General features: G+C 38.3%; 1 protein-coding gene across 1 annotated transcript in view; it reads left to right on the top strand.

Annotated features, from left to right (window-relative positions):
* Positions 1 to 7,311: 7,311 nt before the first annotated feature.
* The window catches only part of LOC114652825 (glycogen phosphorylase, muscle form), a 93,612-nt gene continuing 83,507 nt past the window's right edge, over positions 7,312 to 17,416 (top strand). Inside the window, exon 1 of the mRNA XM_051919819.1 lies at positions 7,312 to 7,712. Coding sequence (XP_051775779.1) covers positions 7,470 to 7,712 — 243 coding nt within the window. The 5' untranslated portion in view covers positions 7,312 to 7,469. The remainder of the gene's footprint in view (positions 7,713 to 17,416) is intronic.

The following is a 17,416-nucleotide window of genomic DNA, read 5'->3' as shown; positions in this document are numbered from 1 at the left end:
ATGTGTTTATTTCTTAGATATGATTGCGCAGATTATTTCATTCTGTCCAGCTAAATGATATTCCCCAGGAGTCTCTAAAAGCCCAAAGTCGTTATCCTTCTCGGCGTTAGCTCTGCGCTCCTTTTCTGGGTGTAACTGGAAAAATTCATGATTTTTGCTTACATAAGAAGCAGTTCACGAAGACACACACATCATTCGTTAATTTTTCCAGACCTGTTGATTCCAATGAAGAGTTGCTGGCCCAAGCATAAATCATTTGTGACGTTTGTTTGGCCCTTTATTTTTTCAAACCGAATGTGTTATTGACGAGCGAAAATAAAAGGACTTTCCTAAGAAGAAAGTTTCAAAGAAGTAATACTGATGTTAAAGAAAATGATTATACCGAGAATAGGAAATAGAAGATGGTATTCCTTCTCGCTTTTTCATAGAACCAATTTTGTGAGTTTTTTGTGAGCCGACTTCAAAAAAGCTGTTACCATGCAGGCTCTTAAATAGCTTACTATATATTAATGAGACATATGGGGGCTAGCAAAGCCTCGCGAGAACAGTAGGAAACAGATTGGCCTTACCTGTGTGCTGTACTACTTTATAATTTTGAATCTTTTGGTTTTCTATACATGAATGTAGTGTCAATCAAAATGAATGCAGACAGGAGTTAAATTACAAAGCTCGAATAATGAGGGTACTGCACCAGCTAAGAAGAAGAAATAAACACTAAAAGAAGTGTTAAGACTGTCTCTTTCAAAGTACTGAAATAAGGAGGAAGCTCTTGTCTGTCACAGTGGGTCAATTAAACACCTGAAGGAGAAATTGCAGCACATGCAAAAGTGGATGCTCACCAAAGTCAGATGTGCCAGTCATGTGTGTCATGCCAGTCAACCTTGCTAAGGAGTTGCTGCAGCATAGAAACAATTGGCCACTTTTCAAAGGTAGCTTCATCAGTTAAAAACCAAAGAAATGTGTATTTTATTTTGATTTTGCCCTTCACTTTGATATGTATGTATATAGAATATCTTTTATATAAATGTCTACGCGTGGAAGTGTGTGTGTGTGTCCGTCTGGGTCGGAAGTGAGAGATGGAGTTGGGGTAAGGGCTCCACCTCCAAGGATACACAAGCGAGGCCAGCACGTCGGCAATACGAAACATCCGAAGAGAGAGTCACTCGCTTATCAGCTATAACAGGAGCGTGGCAAGCACATCGGCAATAAACTGGTATCCCTTTTACTTTTCCTCCTGCTGCTAATACACCAACGATGCAAAACAAAACCTCCTAGGAGAGAAATACTCAGAGTAGTTCCTTTCAATTAACTGACATCTCTATTTTTTCAAATTTTTTTCTGACGATTTCAATAGTTTCTAGGACCCTGTGCTTTTTACAACACAGGCTTACACAGCTAGTATATATATATTTACGTCTCTGCCGTTCGCGTTTGTGGATTTCACATTCACCAAACAACAAATCTTTTAATTCTCGCGGATATGCTTCTTCATTGGGAAGAAACACTACTTTTTCCTGATGGCAACACGAATTAGACAATCTACAAGTCTTTGACTTAAAGCAGTGGTGTAGCGTGGGTGTCAGCCGCCCGGGGCGGAGGAAAATTCTGCCGCCCCCTTATTTAGGTATGGTTCAGATTTTTACAAGATATTATTATTATTTATTGTGAAATTTTGCCGCCCCCTAAAAGTGCCACCCGTAGCAGGCCGCCCCTGCCGCCCCCACTACGCTACGCCACTGACTTAAAGTTTAAAGCCAAACAATATCTACATACTTCTGTCATATCACCTATGTCCATATATTCGAACTCTTTTCACTTTTACCTTTTCATCAATATCACACTAAATTTTGATTCCGTCTTTGGAATTACATCGTGACAATGCAACGTATAACTGCCTGTGAGGGAATATTGTTTCACTATTTTTCCCTGATGGCAACACGAAGTAGACAATGTACAAGTCTCCGACTTAAAATTTAAATTCAAACAAGATATTCGATCTCTTTTCGCTGTTCCGTTATTTCACCGAGTAGTAATTTCCATTTATTTGCGCTAATGCGATCTTTACTGTCATTTCTTTGAGACTTTCGAATTTTCGTACTTCCACTATCTCTAACCTGCTCAGCATGTGTATCGCGCCAATGTTTTTGAATTCTTTACAATGTTCTACTTTGTCATTTACTCTTTGTCTTTTATTTCCGGCCCTGGGCGTGGTTAAATCTCTTGGCGCAAAGTCTCATCTCACGGGACGTGAAAGAATCTCTCTGAAAAAGTCACGTCTCATCCCAGGCTAAAAAGTCTTGTCTCGTCCCATGATTTTTTTATTGTAATAGAGAGATATGTAAATGTAATGTGGATTTTCCCATTGCTACTCTGTCTCACCTTCCAATGTACAGTATGTACTAAAGACTTAGGCTTATCTGTAACACGATAATGGCTCAGTGTGATGGAGACTATATCCACACTGCTATGTTTTCATTTAAAAATTAATATATCATGTAATCATCTGCCTACACTGGACATGAATGCAGCATAGACATTTAAATCTGGGCATACACTGTGTGATTTTGTCATTTTTTTGTCAATAGGCTCGAACATGCTTGTGCAGTTTGTACACATACTGTATATGACTGGCAATGGTATCATGCTGAGCGACTAGTCATTTGACCATGATTTAAAAAAAATTAGCAGAAAAAGCAATTTAGATGCATACAGGTAAACAACACAACAAGGGCCATGGAAAGCCACTCTTCTATGCCTCACTAACAGACTTGAAAAGGGTGCTGAGAGCACAGAGGTGGCTATGGAACCTCCCTCGGCAGAGAAAAGGGCGGTGACAGAGTTTCCGAGGTGTTTCCAGTCTTGCGGAGGAAGGCTACATGGAGGATGGCAGATCTGCTATAACTGTTGTCGGCCGGGCCACGTATGGTGAAGTATCCAGCACTGGGGAGCATTTTCATAAGTATTCATGTTTGTCAGTTAAAAATGCTGGTGTAATGTGGATGAAGGGCACAAAGAGAGACAACTGTCTGTGTTTTTAAATGAACAAGTAGTGGTGTGGAAAAGGCCTGAAGGTGTCCTCTGATAGATTGGGGTCGGGATATGACACCCTAACCTGAAATAAGCTGTCTCAGAAAGTGGAGGAGAGAGAAGGTTGGGAGCATTCGCTGATTACAGTGAGCCACCCAGACTGAGGTCCGAGTGACATCTCAGCACCACACTGAACACTGTGAGGTTTTTTTATGGTGGCTGGGCAGAGATAAATTTATAAAATGAGAATAGATACCTCAAGTGATTGTATGCTTTAATGCCCACTGTACCACTCCACCAAAGCTGAAGAGTGCAATTTGACTGTCATTACGAGATCTTCTAGAGGTTAGTGAAAACAATGAGGCCGATGCTACACCAAGACTTGCCATTTAACTTGTTTTACCTGGTCAGGATCTTATGGCTGGCATATTTTCTGCAATGCCCAAAGGTGCAACATAGCAAGCATGGACCATTTCACATGAAACACTGCAGTGTGGTAAATACGCAGTTGCACCTGAAAAAAAGGTGTGTGTACAGGAGATACCTTCAGCTGTTCAGGTGAGAGGCCTTTTGCTTCTAGTCTGAAGTATTGTCAGGCTTAACAGAAGTGCAGTGAACATTTTTGAATGTCGGTTCATGAAGCAGAACTTTATAAAGTTTTATCTTTATTTATGTGTTTGCTTACTTAGTTGGAAATCTCAGAGAATTAACCTTGAGATTTCTGATAACAATGTCTGGAGCGTTTTCTGTGCTGTGAGAAACTGCAAAAGGAAATGTCAACATGTTCTGCTACCAGTGTGTGTTTGCTCCTGTTTGTACAAGTAGGGGGGAGTTGGTACAGACCCCCCCCCCCCCACCTTACCCCTCCTCAGCTGCTTTAAAAACTGACAAAGATTTCTCTATCTCACTATATCTTTGCTTTACTTGACAACAGAAGACAATGGAAGAGTTTTCAGCATCTTATTACTTCTACCTGGATTGAATGAAGTGTTAAAACCCCCAGGATGCATCACTGTATATTTAGTGTTAGTGGTTTTGATTTAAAAAATGCATAACTTTAAAACATAAAAGTGAATTCCTTTGTCTGATTCTTACAAGTGAAGTCAAGTAGCTACATTGTCTACTCCTTGTCTAGGTTTGGACGATTTGTCTTTGTAGGCTCTCTTTTGAAGCTCCCCACTGGGTTGAAGTAAAGACAGCCCCACGCAGCAAGCAGCCTGCCATTAGAGGTCCCTATAGTGTGACAGGTAAGAGGTTACAGGCAACAGGTGTATATATAGTTTGGACATTTCTTCCCATCTACCATTAAGAAAGAACCTGAGAGGTTAGTTGATACTTTCAGTAATATGGCAAAAGAGCCCAAAATCCTGGAAAACTATAGATTTCTGTTATTCACTCTCTCTGTAATTTGCAATCAGTATACAAGTCTGAAAGAAAGAAAAAAGCAAGCTCGAGCCCTAGGTCAAGAAATGATTTATCAATTTTTTACTGAGCTTATGTTTTTTTCCTCATAGATTTATGTTTTTGGGTATGTAGTTGACAATCTCTTTTTTCTAGCACAATGGTTTGAACATTCATCCATCCTTTTATCAACTTTCTGAACATTATATCCATTCAAGTATTGATAGGAGCCAGAGTCTATCCTGACAGCATTAAGTGCAAGACAGGAACCATCCCTAGACATGATGCCATCACTGAGCACACTCAGCCGTACAGCCAACATCAAGTACATGTATAAAAATGAGCAGAGGTGTGGTAGGATGAGACTGTTTACTGTTGGTTGTGAAAGCCCCTAGCCCTCAAATCAATCTGAGCTGTTTCTCCACCAAGTGAATATGGAACATGCAAGTGTAGATAGATGAAGAAGGAAACGATGAAGACCAACCATTATTTATAACACCTCCCAGATTGTTGTGGCTGGGCCTCTGCCTCTGTTTGATCACTTACATCTGTTTTCTTCACTTTCCCTATTATATTGTGTCTTCAGGTGAGTCTCAGTAAGGGATTTCCCAAACCAAGATGATCATTTATCAACCCTATGAAGGTCCCTTTATGTGGCCATTTCCTAGGTGTACACCCACCCTATATTACCTTTAGGACTCAGTACATGCTGATTCACACCCAGCAACCACTCAGTCAAGGAGGAGTTGACATGTTCAGCAAAGGAAAATACAAAGGTACATGTGAACTGTTGAAATATCATTGTCATATTTAAATTATAGTTTCTTAATTTGTTGGAAACAATTTAGAAAATATGCTGATTACACTAGTTTTGCACAATGATGTATGCTTGTCTCTGCCTGCTGCTTCTGTATATGGAATGGATGTTTTATGGTTTACAAAGACAAATGCGAACAAGGCAGCTGACATCACAGAAAATAAGATCCTCCGCACAGACCTGAAGAACTATACCGATCAGCCACAACATTAGAACCACCTCCCTAATATTGTGAAGGTCCCCCTCGTGTTGCAGAAACAGCTTTGACCCATTCTGGCATGGACTCCACAAGACCTCTGGAGGTGTCCTGTGGTATCTAACACCAAAACGTTAGCAGCAGATCATGTAAGTCCTGTAAGTTGAGAGGTTGGGCCTCTGTGGATCTGACTTGTTTTTCCAGCACATCCCGCAGATGCTGAACCGGATTGAGATCTGGGGAATTTGTAGGCCAAGTCAACAATTTGAACTCTTTGTTGTGTTCCTCAACCAATATCTGAACAATGTTTGCACTGTGGCAGGGCGCATTATTTTGCTGAAAGACAACGCAGCCATCAGGGAATACCGTTGAAGGGGTGTATGTAGTGTGCAACAATCTTTAAGTAGGTGAGGTGGTACTTGTTAAAAAAGTAACATCCACATGAATGCCAGGACCCAAGGTTTCCCAGAAGAACATTGCTGAGAGCATCACACTGCCTCCACTGGTTTGCCTTCCTCCCATAGTGCATCCTGCTGTCATTTCTTCCCTGGATAAACGATGCACACTCACCCAGCTGTCCACAAGATCTAAAAGAAAACCCACTTCATCAGACCAGGCTACCTTGATCCATTGCTTCATAAATTCCACTCTTGGACATGTGACATTGTAACAAGATAATCAGTGTTATTCACTTAACCTGCCAGTAGGTCTAATGTTGTGGTTGATCCATGTATATTGTGATATACTCACTCATTGTGACAACTAGCAGCAACCTCTGAAAATAGAAACTGGCTCTTATGATATCCCTTAAGCACCCATTTCACATTAATACTTCTGTCTTTCCTTTGACTCACTTGATTCAATGGACATTTCCATTCTTGCTGATGGGGCCTATCTTTACTTTAAGTATAATGGGTGCTTCCCAGATATGAGAAAGAATATCATGACAATGCTGATAGATAGATAGATAGATAGATAGATAGATAGATAGATAGATAGATAGATAGATAGATAGATAGATAGATAGATAGATAGATAGATATGCACTCTATACAGTATGACAGACAAATACATAACCAGTCTTAGGATTGTTGTGGTCCCACATTTATTTCCCTGTGCCATTCAGGTCTACAAGTTAAATTTTCCCTGTCATTCTCCATATTTGCCCAGTGATACATTCTGCTGATCGTGAGCACTGCCAGCTACTGTAGTCCATTACCTCAGATCACATTGTTTATCTTAAAAGCCCTGTGCCTATCGTACCATTCTTCTCCATCTTTTTCCCAATCCTCACACCCTAGTAACAGCTACTTATTTGATTTGACTCAATAGTATTTTATATGTGGTGGCTAAGAAACACGATACATTACGTAAAGATCTGATGGCGTCGCATCCAGAGACAATTCGTGCTCTGAGGTGTCCTGTTATGGAATAAGAATCTGTTTCTAAGCGACACCGTATCAGAAATTAGAAATGAGTCGGGTCGATGATTAGATAAATTCCAACTTTTCTTGGGGTTTCCTTTTATTTCACCGGTGGCAGATCACAGAGCGTTTGGCGGCAGAAAGGCTTCAAGCCGGTTATGGAAAGTTTTGCAGATTTTACACCAACAAAAAGACAGTGTCTTGAGCGCCAACGCCACAAACAAGAACATAATTAATATAGACATTATGTATACTTTTTATTGGGTTACGTTGAACATGAAAATAGTCTTGCACAGCTCTTAAAATCTAATACAGTTTAAACAGTGGCGTGATTCCGAGTGCCTAAAAAGGGCGAAGGTTGTTCATTGGTCACTAAAGACTAACTGTTCCGCCCACTTTAATGAAATATTCATCTTAGTTGCTTAAATTACCACAGGTGGGCGGAGTCATGTGGCAGTCTGTCAGTGCCGCTGCAGCCGAGTAACGAAGGGTGTGCGGAAGGAAAGGGGCTGTCATTGTGCCTTTTGCAGTTAACTGTTATTGTTATTATTCTTTAATTTTAACTCTCCATTAATTAAGTTATTTCACTTACTGTACCGCAGTGATGTCACGTCCACTGACAGACCAAGAAAAGAGGAAGCAGATCTCCGTGAGGGGTCTAGCCGGAGTGGAAAACGTGACGGATCTAAAAAAGAATTTTAACCGTCACCTGCACTTCACTTTGGTTAAAGACCGCAACGTCTCAACGCCCCGGGATTACTATTTTGCCCTCGCTCACACCGTCCGGGATCACCTAATCGGAAGGTGGATCAGGACGCAGCAGCACTACTATGAAAAAGATCCGAAAGTAAGATTGAAAGGGGAGGGTTTTGTGGTGGGGAGAGGGGTTAGGAGGAATGGGCAAAAAGTAGAGGTTTGGCATTTTGGGGGATGCTAATGCAGTAATGTTTCAGATAACACAAAAGAAATGACACAAGTGAGTTGGGTTGTACTAATTTTAATCTATACAGAATGATGTCTACCAGATTACAGAAAGGTGGCTTTAGTTGCAGGTCTGTACCACGCTTGCGCTTGTTCTCGCGGGATTGTGAGAGAGAGAGAGAGAGAGAGAGAGAGGCGGGCGTGCACGCACGCGCGCGCGCTTTTACTGTAGGTTGAGTTCGCATTGCGAGCGTCTGAGAAGACAAGTTTAGTGTGTGAGGTCGTGGTTCGCAGTGAGCCGAGGTGCTGTTACTGGCACTTGACAACTGCCGGTGTCTCCTAATAATAAGCCTTGAGTGTCACTTATTTAGACTTCCTGATGAATACTGGTAATAGTAATGGAGTCAGTATCTTTTGTCAGCTATCTTGTAAACTGTAGAATTGTTAAATAACAGAATCGGCGTTAGTGAATCACATATACTGTGCCGAGGCTGAGATTTTAGCGATACATCTAGTTTTTCGCACGGACGGAAAATGCACATTTTGTGCTTCTGTATGAAAAATATACTGTATATTATGTTATTGCCCTATGAATAACCAATACTCGTATGTGTAGAATTCTGTAGCAATTATTTGCTGAATGATAAACGTTTGTATATATCTATATCTGAATTCGATAATAGTCGCTGAGTAATACTTGTTTATAGCCAAGTATATTCCCTTCATCTAGAAAGTGTTTAAAGAAAAGTTGAGGCTATCTTGTTTGTCAGTGCTGGAACCTTTAATGACGCCCGAATCAGAATGTTTCTGAAAACTGCCGACTAGTTGTAATTTAAAAATTACATTTCGGCAAGTTGGCAAAAATCGAATAAAAATGATTGTAACTGGAAGATATGAATGCATTTTCATATCCACTGAATTTTATTTGAAACTCAAACTGCAAAACTCAAATAACTCAGATATACAAATTTGAGTTGATATACTGTATATTTATAGCTTTTTTATATTAAACATCCTTAATTTTAAATTTTGCAAACACCTGGTTTCTAATATGCTTACTCTTGGAAGGTGGAATTAAGTTAATGTTTTGCATCATTTGACAAGTATTTCTGAATGAAAATGTAATTTGTAGTTCATATAGTCTTCGGTATAATTAATATTATAGTTTGAATGTGCAGATACATGTACAGTGTTGTGTATGTGCAGTTTTATAGGTTTATATTGTATATTCAAATAAGTAACATTAAGAGAACAAGTCTGCCTAATTCAGGTTCATAAAACGGATCTATTTTCTCTACCTGTTTTCTTCATCTCAGTGTTGTGTGGGCATAGTGCATTGTTTTCACACACATAGTCATCTGCACCAGAACAATTTAGAGACCTTAAGTATTAGAACACCCACATCTTTGGGGTGTTGAGTGAAAACTGTAGGAAAAGAAAAAGCAAAACTGTGCAGACTCTCAGAGAACATGCAAGCCTCACACCATCAGTGATCTGACCTGGGTTTGAACCAGTTTATTTATTGGTACTTCCACACTGAGTATTGTATGACATCAATAAAACCATGAGAATGCCTTGTTTCTTATTGTGGATGGTACAAGTATGTCACTTATATAAGTTCTGTTTAAAAAAAACAACGTAAAATTGATTTTTCTTTTTTAAACATTCTACTTGGGAGTACTACGATATTGGCTTGTGCCCTTCTTTCTCTTTTCAGTGTCCTGGTAGCAGCTACAGTATTAACCAGTTATTAAAGTGTATTTCATAATTAATGACTTATTCTAAACAATTTAGCACAATCTGTTTAATACCTATACTGAAGATAAAAGTCCCAAGTGATTTAAACATAAACAGATTGCATTAGGGCAGCAAGGTGGTTCAGTGATAGTTACTACTAAATGTGAGTTTTCTTTGAATCTTCTGGTTTCCTCCCACATCTCAAACATGTTCAGATATGGTTGATTTGAGATGCTTGAGAAATTTCGAGTGATTGTGCTCTGTGTTTGACTGCCACCCCGTTCATTGCTGGTTCATAACTTTGTGCCCCAGACTTCAGAGATAGGCTGTGGAGTCCTGCTGCTTTCTGCAGGCCAAGAAACTCATCTACTTCTTTTTATTTTTTCTGTTCTGTTCATCATTTTTGTCTTAGAAGCAAAATTTAAAGTCTTTAATAGATGAACGTCTGTGAAATCTAAGTCTAGTGGTATTTGTATCAATACAGAATTTGAATATTACTTTTGAAAGTTACAGCACTACACTACACCCATTTCATGTTTTTCATTTGTAAATAAATTTTTCTGTTTATGAATGTGATGGCTTTAAGGATTTTATTGACAAAATCAGCATCTTTTCAGATTTTTCACATTTATTTTACAGTATGCACATCCATCCATCCATCCATCCATTTTCCAACCCGCTGAATCCGAACACAGGGTCACGGGGGTCTGCTGGAGCCAATCCCAGCCAACACAGGGCACAAGGCAGGAAACAATCCTGGGCAGGGTGCCAACCCACCGCAGGACACACACAAACACACCCATGGGACAATTTAGAATTGCCAATCCACCTAACCTGCATGTCTTTGGACTGTGGGAGGAAACCCACGCAGACACAGGGAGAACATGCAAACTCCATGCAGGGAGGACCCGGGAAGAGAACCCGGGTCTCCTAACTGTGAGACAGCAGTGCTACCACTGCGCCACCGTGCCGCCCATATATATAATATATATAATACACATTTGTACAGAAGCAGTGTTTTTGCCTGCACCAGATAGTTGCCATATTGAAATTCAGTTTATTGAAGCATAAAAGACAGCATTCTTTAGCACTGCTTTGCAAGAGTAGCCTAAAATTATATAATTCTAACCATTTAAAATGGAAGGTTAGCAGTGCAGCTGAATCCATAGCACTTTTTTCATTTTTCTTTGGCTTAGCCTGGTGTAAGGGGTGCTGGGCAGAGATCCATTGCACCTGTTGATGGTCTGTTATATGGAGTCTCCTACAGTTGGCAAGATGTCTCATAAGGGGTACGTGAGGAAATAAAATTCAGCAGCAATTATTACTGGTTTCTTTTTTGTTTAAACGTAATGAAACTGTTTTTTAGGGGAGGAAATAAAATGTGCATGGTGTCAGTAAAGGTATGCTGTTTTTAGTTTGCAGTCCTGGAAATAAATAGTGTCAGAAAACATCGACTGTCAACCAGAGGCTTAGGCTGCTAGTTGTCAATGAGCCAACTTTGTGAGAGGAAGGTTGTGAAAGGTCAGGTTAAATTCATCAAAAATACGGCATTTTAGGGGTGATCTTAAAAAAGTGATCCTGTTTATTTCAGCTTTCTAAAACAATAGAATTATATTTTTTAACTTTTTCAGCTGAAAATTATCTTTTACTTTCTTTTTCTCAAACAGTCTTCAACATGAGGCGGTTTCTGTTTTTCTCAGTGCTTGGTTTCATTGCAAGTGTCAGTCAGTCAGATTTACATACTAATATGTATATACGCACACAGACTGTAAAGTATAATGGATTGACGTAAAGTTCTAGATCTTGTAGCATACAGTTTTTCATTAGTATTTTAGATTCAGGTAAAAGTTGCAGTGTCAAAACCTCACACAATTATATATATATATATATATATCCATCCATCCATTATCCAACCCGCTATATCCTAACTACAGGGTCAGCAGACCCCCGTGACCCTGTGTTAGGATATAGTGGGTTGGATACTGGATGGATGGAGGCCTTTACCATATTTTAAAATATTCCATCAAATGATGTAGCAAGTTCACAACATAGCTTAGTAAATACTTTGCTAAATTTAGTGTTGTTGCCTGATGTACAAAAAGATGCACTGTTTTTATTTACTCTGTGCCTTGCTGCATTTTCTGCTCATCTTTTCTGTGCATGTGCTCACCTAGTAGAGCACTAGTTTTTGGCACAGAGCACTGCACGCTGGTTTTCTTCATGTGGGAAATTTGATTCATATGATGGAACATCTTTAAAAACAAAACATTGTTTTATGTCTGCTGAAGTAAAAGTGGTGCTTGCAACAAAGCTAAACCAGGTATGGAGAAAAAATATAATTTTTGTGCAAAAATGCCCAGCTGTAACTTTAAATGGTTCCATTCTTTATGCCCCCCCCCCCTTTATTATAGGTACATTTATTGTAAGGGAAGGTGGTTAACCCCTTTTAAAGAGGCAGATTAGCTTATGTCTTTCGTTATGTGTGATTGCTGCTGTAATATTTGCTGTGTACTATAATTACAGTACTAATAGGCAGTAATGTATATGGTGTGCATCTGAGAAAAGGTCAAAGGTAAAAGGTACAGTCATAGTACAAAGTAAGACATATTAGAGAGAACATCACAGCTGTTGAACTTTACAAGTGGATTTATCTATGTGGGAGGTCACATTAGTTGCTGGGTCATGTAATCTTAGCCATCATTTGGCTAGGATGTAAGTGCACATATATTCATATTTTCTATATTCAAGATGTTAGGGTAAAGGTGCTGTCAAAGCATATCTTGTGAAATGTCAAGGGTTTGCGCCTGTACAGACTAGGTCACAGTTGGCATAAGACTTGCAAATTAACCATAGAATTGCAGGGCTCACTGTATCAGCTCTGTTCTGCCATCATACTGTCTTTGACGTCATTTTGAACTAATGATTACTGTCTTTAAATGAGCTTATTTCAGCGTCTCACTTCTTTCTGATTTGACCTGACATGTTTGCAAGGTGTCTTCAGTTTAGTGAAAATACTTGTTAAAGCAAAATGATGTGATACATTACCTTAAAATCATTTTAAATGTCATTTTGAGTTTCCAAGTTCTTTATTTATCCAAAAGAAGTTTTCTCTTGAAGTTCAAAGACGTTTATGTGGTGAGACAGCAGTGTCAATTTTGCTACTGGAAGCTTGTGTGTAGACTGTATTTGAAAAGCCTCCCAGTCACATTTCATGTCCTACATCAATTGTGTTTTTTACATTTTAGAGTCTGACCTCCTATGAATAACTTTGGGGAAAATTGAAATGAAAAGAACTGTTTTTTTTTCTAATTTATATATTTATGTTGATTTATACTACAAAGTTTCTGGTTTCTTTCCTGAAGAAGAACAGTGTGGAACATTTATTTAAAAAGTAAAAAGTAGACTATAGCATTTTTACATTTTATTTATAAAGCACTATACATTAGACATAGATGAATAAGCATTTAGCACAAGTTGTACTTACAGTGGCATTATGTCTTTGTATAAGCTGTTAAAACCAGAGATAATACCAGTTTTATCCACTAATTGTAAGTCACATTCAGCAGCTTGTCAGCAAGTATATCTGGAAATTGACTCTTAGCATTTTGAAACTAAATAATTGAGCCTTTAAGTATGACAAGGAGTTTAAATATCTTGTTCCAAACAACTTTTCTTTACTCACCGATATGTTAGCAGTAGTGGACAAAATGAAAAGCAAAACAAATCAAACAGCATTTTTGACACTTCCAAGCTGATTCCTGGACATCTATTATCTGAACCTTCTTTGTTCATTATGTGGTCATGGGGAGCTACATGTCACTTGATCATCAACAGCAGCATCATAAAAAAATACAGGCACTAATATCTTTAAAGTATATATGCTTTTCAATATTCAATATCAGACTGCTTAATGTTCTGATTCAGTGGATTTCTACCTCACTGCTTTTTAAAATTTATTTGTAGCTTTTCAATACTCAATTTTTTTTTAAACCCACTTTTAAGAATTACAAGAATTCAGGCAACCAAAGCCTATTCAGAGCACACCTGCAGTGCCGTAAACAGCTCAGTTTGAGGTGCCATTCCATCACAAGACACATGTAAACACATGCTTACCCACCAGTTACTCATACTAAATTAACAGAGAATACTGGATTAAGTCCACTAGACAGTGGAGAATGTGTGCACTCAAAACAGAGACAGTTGCTGGGATGCCTGCAATCACCTCACCACCTTATCCCCTTTATTTATAACTGCTGGGTTAATAATATACTCTGTATATTCAGAACGGTTTCTTTTGAGATGTATGCCTGTTGCATACTAGATACATTCAAGGTTTACAAAAATCCTTTTCTCTATCTTCTGATCTTCTTATCCGTTTTAGATAAACAGAGGAACAAGGTAGCATCTTACAGCACTTTGTTGTATCTCCTGATTTGTCCCACCACTTTATTTTTCAAATATCCCATGTATAGTAGAATTTTGAATGGCTGTTTAAAAGACTCATGGATAATGCTAAGCTTTCCATAATACATCAAATGCATTTTATTTTGAAAAGTGTAAAAATGTGTAAAAAGCTGAATTTAAAGCTGAATTTTACTCTGTTTGTCACATGTGCTCATTATAACTCTTTTAAGAGCCTTTGAGACCCCAGAATGATTGACTTTTTAATGGTTAGTGTTTCTACTTCAAAATGCACATTTTCATATTGACCAGAAGGGTTAAAAATGTAATCAATTTTCCCTCCTATTAATTAGAATTGAATGTTTCCATTAAATTGTTTGATAAATGTGAAACATAAACAAAAATATAAAAACTATTTCTTGACAACACAAGTTTTGTTTATCTGTCCTCTGCTGTATTTGCAGGAGGCAGGAGAAGGCAGCACTTTTTACGGTACACTACACACTCAATCTGGACATTACTATGTTTTTACATCTTATATTTCAAAATGTAAACAACTGAAAACATGGATTATATTTTGACTCTGAGGGAAAAAAATCGTGTTCATACTCTGTTTATAAGAACTACTGCAGTTAGGGGAAGTAGCATTTATAAGGTGTGCCAGTTGGGTTTTAAAGTTGAATGGTAGGTTGTTTAAGCTTATTAAATTAAAGAATTCATAATAGAATCACTTTGGGGTATTGACATATTGGTAATGAGTCAGTATGTCAAAAAAGGCCATACAGAGAAGAATGTTTTTCCAAAAAAAAAAATGCTTGGTAACAATGTATAAATGTAGAGTACAAGAATTGACTGACTTCACAAACTGTAGGACTTAGAATGGAGTTATGTCAGTGATGAACATCCAGTAGAATCTAGGCCTGGTCAAAGTTCTGTGTAGTACAGAATGATAGACAATTTCTATTATATATTGTTACGGATCTGTAAAAAGCTTAATTAGCACATTCCAAGTGTGAAATTTGAGATTTTACACAAATGTTACAGCTTTACACCCCTCTGTTTAAATAGACAAATCATTCCATCCATGATTGGTCATCACCCTTATTAGTTAGCCAACCTACTTCAGCTAAAAAATAAAAACTGGACTCTTTAAGAATTGGAATTTTGTTCATGTATGACTGTCATTCTTTGTAGTGGCTATTTTGGTTGATGTCTGCCTGTGTGTTTGGTTTCAGTTTGCTTAAGTGCCAGAAGAGAGACTCTAGTAGCATTTCTAGTATATCTGCTTTATCAAGGCTCACAATGAACAACAGCCTATATCTACAGTGACAACACATTAGGAAAGACGCTGGCCGTGATCATATCCCTTCTCCATCACAGGAAACATACACAGTTTAGGATGTTCATTTGACCATGAAGCATGGCAGAGTGTCAGAGGAGCCCCAGATAAACATACACATAGAACTCCACATAAAGGTTGCCCAATTCAACAGTTGAACAAGTCTCTGAGCACTTGGTGCTAATCACAGTGCCACCCTGCTGCCTTTATTGATCAAATTTAGCATGTGATTATAATCTAATTGCTGCAACATATATACTGTAGATGTTGCTGATGTGATTAAGGGGCTGACAAATATATTTTTACTCCTCAGTTACTTCTTGTACCTAGATAAGGTAAAGACATTTTTAAAGGGGTGTTTTCTTTAATAATATATTCATAATTTATAATTCTCCTTTATGTCTAATTTATAAAGGTGTTTTTACTAAGACAATTTGCTTTTTTTACCTTTGCTCTCTGCACTGATGAAATTAACATTATCAACTCGGTTTAGTCTTGGCTTGTTAGCAAAGTAATTTTTACCCAGAAAGGTGGTGTGGGTGAAATTATAATCTGTGTCTCCATTATGAACTTTGACATTTCAGAAGGTCTGTCCTCCTTGCTCTGGCCTTCAGGGTTGTTACCCTGGGGAGATGATACCTGATATCAGGCAGCTTTATAAAAACATGTGGGCAGGATATAAATAGTGCCTGTGAGGACCAAAAGCGTGAAATGTTCAAAGGTTGTGATATCTCTAGGAACATCTATCATTCTGACTTTTCCCAGTTTCTCTAATCCTTAAACATATGCCATTTGTAAAGTCACTTTAGAGACAGTGTGAATTAAGATGTCTGCGTTTTTATTAATGATTACAAGTCGGTTGTTTTTCCAAATATAACTGGAATTGTGAGTGCCTAATCAAACATTTGTCAGATATTTGAACTGGGTGATCTTTTTTCTAAGTATAAAATAATGAGAATCTCCTGAGTGTGTCTCCGTTACCTAGAACAACAAGCCCAAAATGTATATAAAATACTATTTCCCATTTTTTTAGTGAAAGATTTAAGACAAAATTAGCAGCAAACAGCCAAATAAGTTCTTGTTTTTATAACATGTTTCCCAGCTAATAAAGTGAGGAGGCTTGTTCCTTTGCCCACATTACAAAGCCTACAAACAGCATTCCCCCTTTCAACCTGTTTGCTCCTAGAAGATTTAGTAACTTCTGTTTCCTCTTCAGCCCTTTGCCTTTCTCTCTCCTGTAAGGGTGTGCTACTATAATTAAGCACCCTGCTCTCCAGTATATTGTCCTCAATGTCACACCACATGCATGACCGTACATATATCAAGCAGATTCTAAGTATCTCCTTTGTATGGACTCTTTGCTACAATTCAAAGGATTAGAGGGAAACCAGAGCAACATTACTGTAGATGCTTGGTGGGAACCAATTGTGGATGGGACTCCAGTCCCTTACAGAGCACAGTCATGCATGCACCCACACTCACATTTTGAGGAACAGTTTAGAGCTGCTATTTCACCTAACCTGTGTATCTTTTGTGAAAAAGCCTGAAGAACCCATGCGGCCGCTGAAATAATACAACAACAACAACATTTATTTATATTGCACATTTTCATACAAATGATGTAGCTCAAAGTGCTTTACAGGATGAAGAAAGAGAAAAAAGACAAAGTATATTAAAAAATAAAATTAGGCAATATTAACATAGAATAAAAGTAAGGTCCGATGGTCAGGGAGGACAGGATAAACAAAAAAAAAAAACTCCCGACGCTAGAGAAAAAAAAAATCTGCAGGGGTTCCAGGCCACGAGACCACCCAGCCCCCTCTAGGCATTCTACCTAACATAAATGACCTCAATCAGTCGTTATGGTATTCAGGGTTCACATGAAAGAACTTGATAATGATGGTCATGTCATTATCCATCAATGTAGGGACAGCATGGTGCTTTGATCAGGTGGTGGTGGAGCAGATCACCACCACAGAAAACCAGAAAAGGAACAGCAGAGAAAGTAGGGGTTAGTATGGATTTCGGAGCCACCATGACTAATAATGATAATTAAATGCATATACAAAGTATCAGGATTAAGCTAAAATGAAGCTATGAGAAAGCCATGTTAAAGTAATGTGTTTTTAGCAGTTTTTTTAAAAGTGCTCCAC

This window comes from Erpetoichthys calabaricus, chromosome 1, assembly GCF_900747795.2.
Source record: "Erpetoichthys calabaricus chromosome 1, fErpCal1.3, whole genome shotgun sequence".
In the NCBI taxonomy this organism is placed as follows: Eukaryota; Metazoa; Chordata; class Cladistia; order Polypteriformes; family Polypteridae; genus Erpetoichthys; species Erpetoichthys calabaricus.
Note: the sequence above shows the minus strand (reverse complement) of the source record. Positions and strands in the feature narration are given on the sequence as shown.